Source organism: Muscardinus avellanarius (assembly GCF_963383645.1).
Source record: "Muscardinus avellanarius genome assembly, chromosome: 16".
Taxonomy (NCBI): Eukaryota; Metazoa; Chordata; class Mammalia; order Rodentia; family Gliridae; genus Muscardinus; species Muscardinus avellanarius.
In genome coordinates, this window is record NC_137802.1 from 16873716 (window position 1) to 16888232 (window position 14517).

General features: G+C 48.2%; 1 protein-coding gene across 1 annotated transcript; it reads left to right on the forward strand.

Moving 5' to 3' along the window:
* Positions 1-3144: 3144 nt before the first annotated feature.
* Positions 3145-10426, forward strand: LOC308275597 (polyunsaturated fatty acid (12S)/(13S)-lipoxygenase, epidermal-type-like; the record flags this gene model as incomplete). Its single annotated transcript, XM_080713958.1, is given in 17 exon segments — positions 3145-3255; positions 3595-3673; positions 3676-3762; positions 3765-3791; positions 3949-4013; positions 4017-4030; positions 4066-4230; positions 4317-4420; positions 5069-5229; positions 6267-6410; positions 6502-6711; positions 8787-8873; positions 9044-9213; positions 9309-9431; positions 9797-9896; positions 9980-10147; positions 10247-10426. Coding segments are annotated over 17 exon segments (1995 nt in total).
* Positions 10427-14517: the final 4091 nt, after the last annotated feature.

Here is a 14517-nt window from a genome sequence, read left to right on the forward strand (position 1 = left end):
CGATTTTTTCCCTTTTTATGAAATAAACTCCTTTAAGTTCCTGTTCACAGCGCTAAAAGTGGAGATTCCTCTCCAGGAAAAAAAAAAATCTGAAATAATTGACATGGACAACTGCCTTCTGTGCAATTGACAATGTTTTAATTCCCATCACCAGTATTTATACCCTATACCCCACGTAAGCACCAAAGGACAATAGTGAGGCATTAAGTGTAAACAAGATAAACAGGATAAAAGAAGATCCATGGCATCACAGTTTAAGATTTGTCTGGGATTAGGTGATTAAAGTCAGCCCCCTTGGCCTTTGTCATTGGAATCAGGTTTCTGACCTCACAGGTGAGCCCTAGGGGGCAAGGTCTGGAGTCTGGAAAGGCATCCAGGACAGGCAGGCATCCATAAAGGTGGGGGTCACACCCAAAGTCCGTTTTGGGGAAATTCAGCCTTCTAGGATCTCCTTTGATCCTTCCAGAGTCTTTTTGTCTCTAGGGTTAGTCCAGGCCCTCCTTTATCAAGATCCATAGGCTGCATTGCAGATTTGTCCGGTCCTGTCTGCTCCACCATCCCCTATAAGGCAATACTTATATTACAGTTAGTAGACATGGCAAAACACATGTGATTGGATTTCTATAATTGTTCTTTAATGCATGATCTTGAAGCAGACTTTTGAGTCTTTTACTGTCCTGCTGCTGAGTCACAAACAGTAGGCTTTTGTTAAGGCCAGAGAAGAGCTTATTAGCATCTCTTAAGAGGGAAAACAAATGGCCCATGTTCCAGAGACAGTTTTGCATCTCTTTGGGAAATAGGGCAAGAGGTGGATTTGCAGCTTCCCCCGCTGGCAGAGAGGTGCTGGCAGCTAATCTTTAGATCAAAGGACCTGCCTGGGGAAAAAACAGAAAGGAATTTTGCAGCCCCTGAATTCTGACTGCCCTTTATTACAGCTGGGATAATATAGAGAAATTCTGAAGGCTCAGACATTTTACTAGAAAATTTATCTTTCATGGACTCAACTTTTTCCACAGTCCTAATTCTTGGGATCCTGTTTTACATCATTGGAGCTTCTTAGTAGTGTAGAAATCTAAGAGCAGGGAGTATTTCTGCCAGAGATGATGCCTCCTTCCTAGGGGCGTGGCCTCCTTGGACCTTGCCGATTGATACAAGCGTTTGTCACGCTCTCGTATATGCCGAGGGGGGACGGTGGCAGGGATATAGATCAGAAGTAGAATGCCACTGGGTTCCTTTCCCAGTACCCTTTCACATATAATCAGAAAGCATGAGGGAAAAACTAGATTTTACAATAGAAGTTTCTAAATTACCTGCACTTCACCAATTCTGATGGTTATATAACTGACCCTGTTCCTTCTCTCCCAAAACACCGACACACCCGCTGCATACCATATGCACATGCTCGACACTTTGGCACCTACCAGGTTATGTTTTCCAATAATAGTTGTGCAAATTTCAAAACTGTTTATGCCAGTTATATAAGTTATTGTAATTATACAACTTATAAACATACTGATGATGGAATAGCATCATAAATATACAGATATTGTTTGTATTAAAGTCAAGTCGAGTGCTTTGTGTCTATATAGGCAAGAATAATTATAAAAATCACTGTCAGGCCGGGCGTGGTGGCGCACGCTTGTAATCCCCATGCTTGGGAGGCAGAGACAGGAGGATCGAGAAGGTTCGAAGCCAGTTGCGCTGGCTTAAGAGACCCTGTTTCCAAATAAAAAATATATAAAAATAGGCCTAGGAGTGTAGCCCTGAGGTAGAAGGCTTCCAGGAACCCCAGTACTACCACCACCAAAAATAAAAAAAAATAAAATATCACTGTCAAGTTATGGACTAGGAGTGGGAAAGACAACTTTAAATAAGTTTGGGGAAAACGGTAAAGACTGATACAGATGCTGCATTTAGTTCCCTGCCCTCCCCGGAATCTTCAGGTTCTAGCTTCATCTAAAGGTCAGCTCACCTGGGAGTGGTTTAGAGCAAAGAAGCTCTAGAGGAGCTCTTACTATGGAGCGACGCTCAAAGCAAACGCTTTGGCCCCTGATAGAGATATCTGTGAGCCAGTAATGGTGGCCTATGTCTGTAAGCCCAGAATTTAGGAGGCTGAGGCCAGCATCAGCAACTTAGTGAAACCCTGTTTCAAAACAGAAAATAAAAGGGCTGATGGTGTAGCCTGGAGGCGGAATGCACCTGCATTCAATCTCCAGTACAAAAACAAAACAAGCAAAATTACTCAAAATACACAAAAAAAATTCAAGAAACACGACATTCCTGATGTCGAGTTTAAGACAAATGTTTAAGGTTCATCTGAATACTTTTAGATTCTCACTTTAGAAACTGTGTTGATTGAGTATTTTGACATGAGATGCAAGGAGTGTTTAAGCAAAGAGCTTTGAGGGCTTTTGCTCATAATGGAGGCCCAGGAAAGAGGTTAGCCCAGGCCGAGCAAGAGGCTGAGGGAAGAAGGACGGGCATCCAAACACGAGCGCAGAGAGAAGTGTAGCTGGGATGTGTTTGTCCCTGGGCAAGAGGAGACAGGAGAGCTGAGCCTGGGCATGGACAGGGGGTGGAAGCTTTAGTCCTGCAGAGGGCATGAGCCCAGCACAGCTGGGTGCTAGGCGTGGGGTGCTGGCACAGCAGAAACTTCATGATGTGGCCTGAAGGGAAATCCCACACTCAGCCTCTTGGCTCCTGATTTCTGACCACAAACACATCTAGTTCTCCTGTCCAGCGCCAAAAGCCATGAGTCCCTGCCAACATCATGTCCTCACTTTCTACTGAAAAACACGCCCACACTTCAAGTCATTCGGCCCCTTGTTCTATTGTTAGTTTTTCACTAGAACTGAGTGGTGTGAGGCTGGTGTTAAGCTGCGTCAGGCCTGTCCAGACAGCGCTGAGGGATGCTGCCAAGCACATACAGGTGGGGTGGCCACACCTGCACTTGCTGGGAGAGACCCTGGGGGCGGGGACAAAGTGAGCCAGACACCTTGGATGGAGCAGGCACCTGTGGGTGAAAGGTGGTGACCAGGGAACTCCAAGACCACAGGGACTCAGGTCTCGGCATGGCCTGGGGGCTGGGTCTCAGGTCCTCATAACTGCGGGTTTTCACCCAGGTCCCCTTGAGGTTCGGGAAAGATGGGCAAGTTCAGGGTCCGTGTGGCCACCGGGGACTCACTCTTGGCTGGCTCCACCAACCTGGTGCAATTGTGGCTGGTGGGCGAGCATGGGGAGGTGGACCTCAGAAAGGTGGTGCAGCTGCTATAGGGAAAGGTGGGTGCAGACCGCAGCCCCGCAGGGAGAGCCAGGGGCGCAGGAGCCTGGGTGCCCGTGAGGAGCTAGGGAGACAGGGTGCCAGGAGGCAACTGAGCGCAGGAAGCCTGTCCTGTAGCTCCAGGGAAATCAAGAGGGTCCAGAGGCTCTCTTTGGGCTTTTGGGTAGGAGCCTTGCAGACTAGGCTATTCCTCCTCCAACCCAACCCCCTCCAGCTCGCTCAGAATCCTCCCCGAGGGTAAGTAAGCTGGTCTGGCTTCCCACTAATGCCTACAAGGCTCCAGACCCGCCTCTGAGGTGAACTGTGTCCCGCAGGATACACACTTGGAGATCGAAGTCCCGCTGCATCTCGGGCGCCTCCTGCTGGTGAGGCTCCGCAAGCACAGAAGCCTGCTGAACTTTGGTTCTGCAAATGGGTCGCGGTGGAGGGTCCCGGGACCCAGGGCGAGGCCTTTTTCCCGTGCTACCGCTGGGTGCAGGACGATTGGTTTTATGTCTGCCTGAGGGCACGGGTGAGGAGCACGGGCTACAGCTGGAGAAGCGGAGTCCTGGGCACGGGTGCTATGATAGAAAAGGGAGAAATGAGTCGAGGAGGGGAGGGGAGGAGGCAAAGGCAGCCGTCTCCGTGGAGGGGCGTCCAAGCGATGTGCCCTGTGTCCCCTCGCCCAGCTCACACCGTGAGTGACGACTCCCAGGACCTGTTCAAGAAACATCGGGAGCAGGAGCTGGAGCACTGAAGGAAGGTGTACCGGTGAGTCCCACAGAAAGCTCCCGTTGCCTGCGAAGTCCACACACCCGCTGCTTTGCTCACCACCAACTCTTCTCCGGGTGGGGCTCCTGGAAGGAAGGGTTAATCCTGCCGGCAGCTGGGGAGACCCAGTGGGACCTTCCCAGGGATGAGCGGTTCCTAGAGGATAAGGATTTAGACTTCACCCTCACTCTGGCCAAAGAGTGAGTGTCGGGTTGACCCCGTGGGCTTCCTTCCCGCTGCAGCATCGCATCTTACTTGACCCTCTTGTACAACATTCTTTGCACAGGTTGAAAGGCTTGATCATTAAGGGGACACTGGATCTTGCAAATTGTGTTCAAAGACTGGAAGATTACAAAAAAGTATTCCCGCGTGGAAAGACAGCTTTGGCAGGTCAGTTGCCACAACTTCCCCAAACCTGCACACAAAGCCAGGCAGGGTGGTGCACACCTGTAATCCCAGAACTCGGGAGGCTGAGGCAGGAGGACTGCAGGATGGAGGCCAACTTCAGCAACTTACCAGGACCCTTAGTCAGAAGCAAAAAGTAGTCAGTACTTGTCACACACCTGTAATCCCAGTTGAGACGAAGGATAGTAAATTCAGAGCCAGTCTCAGTAACTTAGTGATGCTTTTTAGCAACCTAGAGAGAACCTGTTTCTAAATTTAAAAAATAGAGCTGGGGGTATACGTCTGAGGTAGAATGCCTGGGGGAAAAATGAGTGTCATTAGAAAGAAAGAAAGAGAGAGAAAGAAATAAAGAAAAAAGAAAGAAAGGATAAAAGAAAAAGAGAAAAAAGGCTGGGGGTGTAGCTCGGAGGTAAAACATTTCTGGTTTCGATCTCTGGTACAAATCATTAACAACAACAACAACCAAAACAAACAAGAAACCAAAACCACCATCACCACTACCAAAAAAAGGAGACCTAATATACAGATTTCCAACCCAGGAATCTAAAAAAAGAGCGAGAATGGGAAGGAGGCTGCCCTGTCATTGAGATGAAACTTCAGAGCCCATACTGTGCCCCCAACTGATGTCCACAGCGCAGGTCTGTGATTCCTGGATGGAAGACGCCCTCTTTGGGTACCAGTTCCTGAACGGCGCAAACCCCATGCTCCTGAGACGTTCTAAGAGCATCCCAGCCCGGCTGGTCCTGCCTCCAGAGATGAAAGACCTGCGGAGGCAGCTGGAGAAAGAGCTCCAGGTGCTCCAGCTCTGCCAACCCCACTGCAGTCATTCTGGACATCCCCTACTCTCCTCCTCCTACCCCATGTCCCCTGTCACCTGTCCTCTTCCCTCTGCACTGAGAGCCCATCAACTTTGGCAGAACTGACATTATGAGCCAGACAATTTCTTGGGTGTAGGGAACTGTCCTGTGTATTGATGGATTCTAGCAGCAATTCTTGGCTTTTACCTGCTAGATCCCAGGAGCATCCCTTCAGTTGTGCCAACCTCAAAGTGCTCCAGGCCTTGCAAAATGTTCCCGGGGCTGGGAGGGAGGGTGGTCTGCCCTGGTGGAGAACCAGGAGCTATGCAGTCTCTTCGAGAGTCTCCTTCTTTTCTACCCTCTGGCCACGGAGGAGGACTGTTCATTCTTCATTAGAGGAATCTCAGCCTCAGCCTTCAGGAAGGGCTGGAGCCTCGGGGCTCCTTGAGCTTCTGGACTAGAAAGAAAAGACCAAGACTACAGGAAACCTTAGAGCACTAGAGACTTATTTGGGGAAAGGGGTATGGAAAACCTTCTGTGCTACATTTGGCTAAAGCCTGAGGAGGGAATAAAAGAAGCCATTGGTTAGGAGCAGAGGTGGGCGATGAAAGCCAGAACCTTCACGTAGGAGCTTGAAGTCTGATGAAGGACACTGGGAACAAAACCTTTCATTTGGAGCTTGGGTTCTAGGGAAAGTGGTTGGTGTTTAAAGTAAAGGACTTGGCTGGGCAGGCTGTGGTGGTGCACGCCTGGAATCCCAGGACTTGGAGATTGACACAGGAGGATCACAGGGTTGAGGACAGACTCAGCTACTTATCAAGACCCTCAGCAACTTAGTGAGACCCCATTTCAAAATAAAACATAAATAGGGGTGGGAGAGTATCTCAGAGGCAGAACAGTCTGGGGTCCAATCCACAGTAATTCCCTGCCCCAAGAAAAGACTTGGTGGAGAGAGAAGGAACTGCCTTTTCCGATGAGAGAAGGATCTTCTACAGCCACTCTGATCTCTATTCCCCCGACCATGGGTCCTACAGGCTCACACTCTGTTTGAAGCTGATTTCTCCCTGCTGGATGGGGTCAAGCCCAATGTCATCATTTTTAAGCAGCAATACGTGGCAGCCCCTTTGGTCATGCTGAAGCTACAGCCTGATGGGAGTCTCTTACCCATGGTCATCCAGGTACGAGGGCCCCGGTACCCTTTCCCTGGATGTGGGTCTCCTTTAGGGAATCAGACACAGCGGTCCTCAGCTCGTGTGCTCTCTCCTCCAGCTCCAGCCTCCTCGATATGGATGCCCCCCACCTCTGCTCTTCCTGCCCTCAGATCCGCCCATGGCCTGGCTCTTGGCCAAGATCTGGGTCCGCAGTGCTGACTTCCAGCTGCACCAGTTAGAGTCCCATCTGCTAAGGGGACATCTGATGGCCGAGGTTATATCTGTGGCCACAATGAGGAGCTTGCCCAGCCTGCATCCTGTCTACAAGGTACCTCAGCATCTGTTACTCTGCAGAAAACTCATCTTAATAGTTCACACCCCTAGCCTCAGGTGCAGGGGCTGATTCTATAAGGTATTATGTTAGCAGCAACCTTAGTTTATGTGTGGAAACACACACACACACACACACACACATCCAAGGCACACACTTGCTACAAGTCAGGGGACGTGTAAGAACAGATCTGACCAGGAGTTTGTCACGTGGGGTGCGAGGCGTGGAGAGAACTGCAGAGGGAGGACTGCAGGGACATGGGGACTGCAGGCGGCAGGTGAGTGCAGGGAGCACAGGCTGGAGTGCGGGAGTGCTGGGTAGGAGGAGAGGCGTGTAGAGATGAGAGAGCAAGCCAGGTGGCCAGGTGGAAGCAGGGGCACCAAGGGGGCCATGCAAGTTTCCAATACCTGTAGACCTGGCTTTGAAAATGGCAAGAGGATCCGGGCATGGTGGCGCACGCTTGTAATCCCCGCGCTTAGGAGGTGGAGACAGGAGGATCGTGCAGGTTAGAAGCCAGCCATGCTGGCTTAGGAGACCCTGTTTCCAAATAAAAAGTAAAAAACATAGGTCTGAAAGTATAGCCCGGAAGTAGAACGGCTTCCAGGACCCTTTGTACCACCAAAAAAAAAAAAAAAAAAAAAAAAAAAAAAAAGAAAAAGAAAGAGGGCAGCAGAGCGAATGAGCCTGGAATTGTGGAAAGGCTGAAACATAGATTTTAGGCATAGGGAGACAGAAGTCTCTAAAGCCATTGCACTAGGGATTCGAGCCGCAGCAGAACATTTGGCCTGTGATGTAATTCTAGGTCCTCCATCCATTAGAAATTGGGAGGAGAAAGTGGAATGAGAAAAGGAACGAGAGAAGGGACATCCACTGAGATGGGGACAAGAAAGTGTGATTGTGGCAGCCAGGAGCAGAAAGTGCTTCGAGAGGGAGGCGGGACATCATCTCAAATGCTGCTGAGAGGAGAACATGGTCACGAAGAAGGGATGTCTGGGTTTGTCAGTATGGAAGTCACTGGTTAATACATGGACCAGAGCCATCTCCAGGAGTGGGGGGCCGGGAGCCTCCCTGCTGTGGGCTGAGCAGAAACTGAGGTGGGGGCTGGGGGGCGTGGGCCTCAGGGAGGGGTCTCCTCCAGCCTATGCAACACTGAGCGTGCTTGTGCGAGAGACACAGAAAAACATTACTAGGACGGAGGCAGTGGGGGATTACAAGGATGAAGGCGAGAGAGAAATTGCAGGACGCCCTGGGGAGCCAGGAGAGAAGGGTCTCACTCGCTCACTTTTGTGGTGTGAGACTGGGGAGTCCTAACGTGCTGACAAAGCACATGAAACTGGGCAATGAGAACCCCTAAAACCTTGACCTGAAGATCCCGAGGTGATATGTATGTATGCATATGTATGGACATAAATATAAACACACATATATACATTATACATATATGTATAATAGTTTGTGTTGAGTGTACTGGGAGTGGAACTTGGGGCGTTCTACCTCTGAACTACACCCTCAGCCCTGTTTTATTCTTTATCTTGACACAGGGCCTCACTAAGTACAGAGGCTGGCTGACTCAGCCTCACGGGTACTGCAGTTATAAGTGCGCCAGCACACTTGGCCCTGAGAAGATAGAGATATTTCTCTCTCTCTTCTCCCACATCTTAACCTCACCCAAGCCAGTACCATGGACTGCTTTCTAGTCTCAGAGAGACGCACTCTTTCCCTCAGGCCTCCTCATTTTTTAAAAACTTGGTGATGGTGATTGAACCCAGGCACGGTCTACTCGAATCCACATTCCAGCCCTATTTTTTTCTTAACTTAGGAAAAGAGTTTTGCTAAATCACTCTTGAGTCTGGCTAAATTGCTGTAGCTGGCCATTAATCTGTGATCCTCTTGTCTCAGCCTCCCAAATGCTGGGCCTAAAGGTGTGCTCCTCTCTGTCTCTGTCTACACACACACACACACACACACACACACACACACACACACACACCTTTCTTCTTTCCTTTGGTTTCCTCTCTCCTTATGGCTTCTGGGATCCCCCTTACTTGCCGATGTCTTTTCCTTGTGATCAGATCCTGATTCCCCACTTCCGCTACACCATGGAGATCAACATCCTGGCCCGCAATAATCTTGTTTCTAAGTTTGGAATTTTTGACCTGGTATGGAAAGGGATGGGCAAAGAGGGAGGAGGGTTGGATGTCGGGAGGGTCCCAGGGATCATTTCCCTCACCTTGTCCTCCACCAAAGGCCTCCCCCTGACCCACCTGGCACCTGATTAGCCTCCTGCTCCTCAGCCCTTCCTCCCTCACCTGGCTGGGCTTGTCCGCAGGTGGTGAGCACAGGTAGTGGGGGCCACGTGGACATTCTCCAGAGAGCCGCAGCTCGCCTGACCTACCGCTCCTTCTGCCCTCCCTACGACCTGGCTGACCGTGGACTCCTGGATGTGCAGTCTTGTTTCTATGGGCAAGACGCCCTCAGGCTGTGGGGGATCATCAGCAGGTGAGGGGGCGCAGAGAGCGAGAGAACGAGGGGGGCTTGGTCCAGAAGGTCCTTCCTTGGCTGCCTGAACCTGAGCACATTCTTCCCCTGAGCAGGTACGTGGAAGGGCTGGTCAAGCTCTTCTACAAGAGTGACGCGGCCGTGAAGCATGACCCGGAGCTGCAGGCCTGGTGCAGAGAGATCACCGAGGTTGGACTGCAGGGAGCCCAGGACCGGGGGTAGGCATGGGCATTCCCATGACTTGTGTCTCCCCCCATCTGGAGCAGCCCTCATTTCACAACATGCTAAGATGTCCTTTCTTGAGGAGCAGGGACTTCCCAGACCTGCCCAGAGGGCAGAAGTCCTCTCCTCTCCAGCACAGGGTCACCATCGCATTGGGCTGCTCTGGGCGTTCCTTCTCGTCCCTGTCCTCCCCACAGCTCCAAGGCACATCCCAAGAGCTGCACACCTGTGTGCGCCTTCTGTGACCGGAGAGTCTAGAGCCCGGCCCTGGAGCAACTTCTTTTATTTGCCTAGGACTGTCTTTCCCGAGCGAGATCGGCCTCCTGTCCCGGTCTCCAATGATCATTCTCATTTCACCCAGGTTCCCGGTCTCCCTAGAGTCCCGGGATCAGCTCTGTCACTTGGTCACCATGTGCATCTTCACCTGCACTGCTCAGCATGCTTCTGCCCACCTGGGCCAGGTACCAGGAGACACCCCCGGGGCCCCTGGGGTGTAGGAGGTGGGCTCCCATGCCTGGGCTTCTGAGCGCCTTTCCTACTGCAGCTGGACTGGTACTCCTGGGTCCCCAATGGCCCGTGCACCATGCGGAAGCCCCCACCCGTCTCCAAGGACGTGACGGAGAAGGACGTAGTGGAGTCCCTGCCTGACCTCCAGCAGGCCCGAATACAAAAGACTTTCACCAAGTTCCTTGGCAGACGCCAGCCCGTCATGGTGAGAGCGACGTGGGGATCCTGGGGAGGCTGCAGCCTAAGGAGGGGGGCAGCTCAGATGAGAGGCTCATGAGCTGAGCCCCCTTGTCCTGCCCCTCAGGTGGCCTTGGGGAAGCATAAGGAGAAGTACTTCTCAGGTGATGGACCCCAGATGGTGCTGGAGCGATTCCAGGAGGAGCTGGCTGCCATGGACCAGGAGATTGAGCTGCGAAATGCAGGCCTGGACCTGCCCTATGAGTACCTGAGGCCCAGCGTGGTGGAAAACAGTGTGACCATCTGAAAGGGCTTCCCCACCTGTGCCCAAGCTCACTGTGCCTACAGCCCTGAGTCCCCCTGTCCTCTTTGTGCACACCCTTGCTGGACAGATGCCCAAGCTGTTCAGCGCTGTCCTCAGAGCTGCGCTCTGCAGGGTGGAGCCCAGAATCTTCTACGCTGCCCTCCTTCGGTGGCATCCTCAGCCTCCCATCCCTCTCTGCTTCTCTTCCCCAAAGGATCCACTTTATGTACAAAAGGGCAGGTCTGATTAAATAGTGAAGGTATATATGTGCTGAGTGAAGTGTGAAAAGACACCTGAATTATTTATCTTCTTTTTTTACCTTTCTTCTTTCTTTCTTTCTTTCTTTCTTTCTTTCTTTCTTTCTTTCTTTCTTTCTTTCTTTCTTTCTTTCCTTCCTTCCTTCCTTCCTTCCTTCTTTTTTTTTTTGGTACTTGGAATTGAACCAAGAGCCATTCTACCTTCAAGCCACACCACTAGAACTATTTTTTATTTTTATTTATGAAAAAGTTTTTGCTAGATTGTTGAGAGGCTCCTGCTTGTTGAGGTTGTCCTGAAATCTGGGATCATGCTGTCTCTGCCTCCCAAGTGTGGGACTACAGGCCTGTGTCACCATGCTGGGCTGTGAGACCCTGTTTCAAAATAAAAATAAAATTGGCCTGGGGGTTTAGCTCAGAGGCAGGCTGCCTTTTTGTTGAAACCCTAGAAACACACACACACACACACACACACACACACACACACACACACGACAGAAAAAGCTACATTGATACCTTAACATCAGACATATCACCTGTAATGAACCTATCTTATGATCCAACAATACCACTTCTACCTAAAATAATGAAAACTAAACTACCAAACTAATGCATGTCTATCTATGTTCTTACCTACACAATTCACAATTGCCAAACTATGGAACAGGTTAGATGACTATCAACCGAGGAATGGGTTACAGAACTATGGGCTATGTACATGATGAAATTTTACTCAGCCATAAAGGAAAACAAACTTATGTTATTTGTTGAGAAATGGTTGGAACTGGAAAACATTATGCTAAGTGATATTAACCAGTCACAAAAGTAAATCAAATCGGATCTTCTCCCAAAAAGGCAGATGTTAGGGAGAAAAAGGATCATAGGAGGAGCTCTAGACAAAGAAGGAGAAAACATAGAGGAGGACTGAGGGAGGTGGGAGGGGAGAAGTGGAAAATACCCTGCTGTCCAGGATGCACATTCACAAACAAGCCAAACAGGAGGAGGAGAGGGAGGGATGGGTTTGAATTGGGGAAGGGCTAAGTAGTGATGTGTTCAGGGAGAAGTTAAACAATTTCTGGAATCAAATGAAAAGAGGGAAAACCTACCAAAGACTATGGGCCATACAGAGGAAGCGTAGAGTGGAAAACTGAGGGCACTGAGACCCACATAAGAAGAGCAAAGGGACGTCAGATTAGCACTCTAACACTGCACCTCAGTGTCTTGGAGAACAGCATCAGACTAACTCCAAAGCCAGAAGGCAGGACTCAATCAAAAGTGAGGAGAAGTTAATGAAGAATCAGAATATCAATACGACAAAAGGTGATTTTTTTGAACTGATTAAATAAAATTGGTAAATTCTTAGCCAGTGAAAGAAAAAGAGAGAATAGACCCAAATTTCTAGGATAAGAGATGAAAATGGAGATGTCACCACAGATAACTTATAAATCTAAAACACTACTAGAAAATATTTTGCGAATAATTATTATGCCAATAATCTGGAAAACACAGAAGAAAGTTGCAATTCCTACTACATAAAGTGAACTTTAAAGTAAAGTTGCAATTCCAACTACATAAAGTGAACCAAGAGAACAGAAAAAACCTAGATAGTCTAGTAGGAGGCAGAGATCCAAACAGCAATGAAAGTCTCTCATCAGAGGAAAGTCCAGGCCCAGACAGGCTCAGTCAATTCTACAAGATCTTTATAGAAGAACTAGTTCCAATGCTCCTCAAATTATTCCATGCAATAGAAAATGAAGAAATTCTACCACTCATTCTATGAAACCAGCATCACTTTACTCCCCAAACCAAATAGAGATTCCATGAGAAAAAAATTACAGATTAATGCCATTTATGAACATAGATGAAAAATTATTAATAAAATATTAGCAATTAGCATTCAAAACTACATCATGAAAATAGTGCACAATGACCAAGTGAACTTCATGGCAGGGGTGCAAGGCTGGCTAAACATGTGCAAATCGATACTTGTGATCCATCACCTTAATAGAGCTAATGACATATAATTATCTCAGTAGGTGCAGAAAAAGCATTTCACAAAATCCAACACCCTCTCATCATAAAAATATTAAAGAAATTAGGGATAGAGAAGGAACCTGCCTCAGAATCATACAGGCGAGATATGATAAATGCACAGCCAGCATCATTATGAACGGGAAAAACAAACAGAATTTTGCTTAAGATCAGGAACAAGACAAGGTTGCTCACTATCACCACTCCTATGCAACATAGTGCTTGAATCTCTACCTCAGTGGTAAGCCCAGAGAAAAGAATCAAAGGAATACAAATAGGGAAAGAACTGAAAATCTTTGTTTACTAATGACAGAATTCTACTTAGAAGACCCAAAAGATCCACTCAGAAGATTGCCAGAGGTTACAAATAATTTTAGCAAAGTAGCTACATACAAAATCAACTTGTGAAAACCATTAGCATTCCTAAACACCAATCATAACTCCACTTAGAAAGAAATCCAGAAAACAATTTCATTCAAAATAACCTCACAAAGGATAAAATGCATAAGGAGAAATTTAACCAAGGAGGTAAAATGCCCCCTCTTCCTCAGCACCTGCGTGTGATCCCCACGCAAGAAATTGGCTAACCTTAAAGGAAGCAGAGCCCCGAGGGGAATTGTTGTCTCTGGCCAAAGTACTCCCCCACTCTTAGATATTCTTTCATAGCTACTATTCTTTTGGTAATGATTCTTTTAACTTTCCACACGAATTGCTCCGGTGAAGTAAGATCAGGACTGTGAGAAAAAGTGAGTCCGTGGAAAATAAAATTTCCAGTAATTTGTCTAAGCCTCTAAACGCCCTCGGCTTTGCTCAAATGGTAATAAAATCTAGTCAGAATTCAGATGCTGTGGAAGCATTCCAGTTACAGCAATTACAAATGCAGATTTCCCCTCTATCTCTGACCTTCATTCTAATCATTAACCTATAGTAAAAGCCTTAAGAGTCAGCTGAGGTCATTAGCCCTAAAAACTTGCAAGGGAGGCAACCATGCCTCTGTTTACCCCCTCTCCTTGTGATCCGGCTTAGATACAGAGAAGATAAACTTTGTGTGTGACTTGAAAGCAGCCTAGTTGATGAGCAGCCAATACTACCCGATACAATAGAGCCGAAAGGCTAGGAAGATTCTTGACCTTTACACCCAGTATGTGCGCTGCCCGAGACAGGGAGGCAGGCGCCACGTGGTTAAGAAATGAATATGTCAGAATAAAGGACAGATATAATAAATGTGTAGGTGTGAAAGAAAGGAAATATTTTGAGAATAAGAAAGCATTTTGTATGAAGAAGAGCTTATCCTAAGATTGTCCCAAATGGGAAAGAGAGAATCAGAGTAATCAGAAAAGAAAAGGAAGTTGCAGAGGGTTTGTGATAGGAAAATGGATTATTAAAAGAGGAATAGGCTTCTAATAAGCTTATCGTTTGAGGAAAAGTGCTCAGCAGCTAGAGAAGTACATCTGACAACTAAATCTAAAAACTTCATGTTACTTTTTGGTGTTTATCTGCTAAACTGTGTTGTGAGCTTGTTTAAGCTTTCAGACTTTAGATGGCAATGTGGACGAAACCTGGGAGACCTCCATTGCATCCCCCTGGATTGCCATATCTCCCCATGCCTGCCATATGGACTAAGCCCTAGGAATGGAAAGTTCCGAAAAGAGTTAAAGGAAATTCCATGAGAGGCTGTCTTCTCCAAGCCCTGGGCGTGCCTGTGTCTTCTGGAATTTGCCCTTTGGAGCCACCTGTCTGAAAGGGCACGGGGCTCAAAGACAAGGGGCTGGATTTGGTCACAAATTCCAGAGCTAATCTTGAATGCAG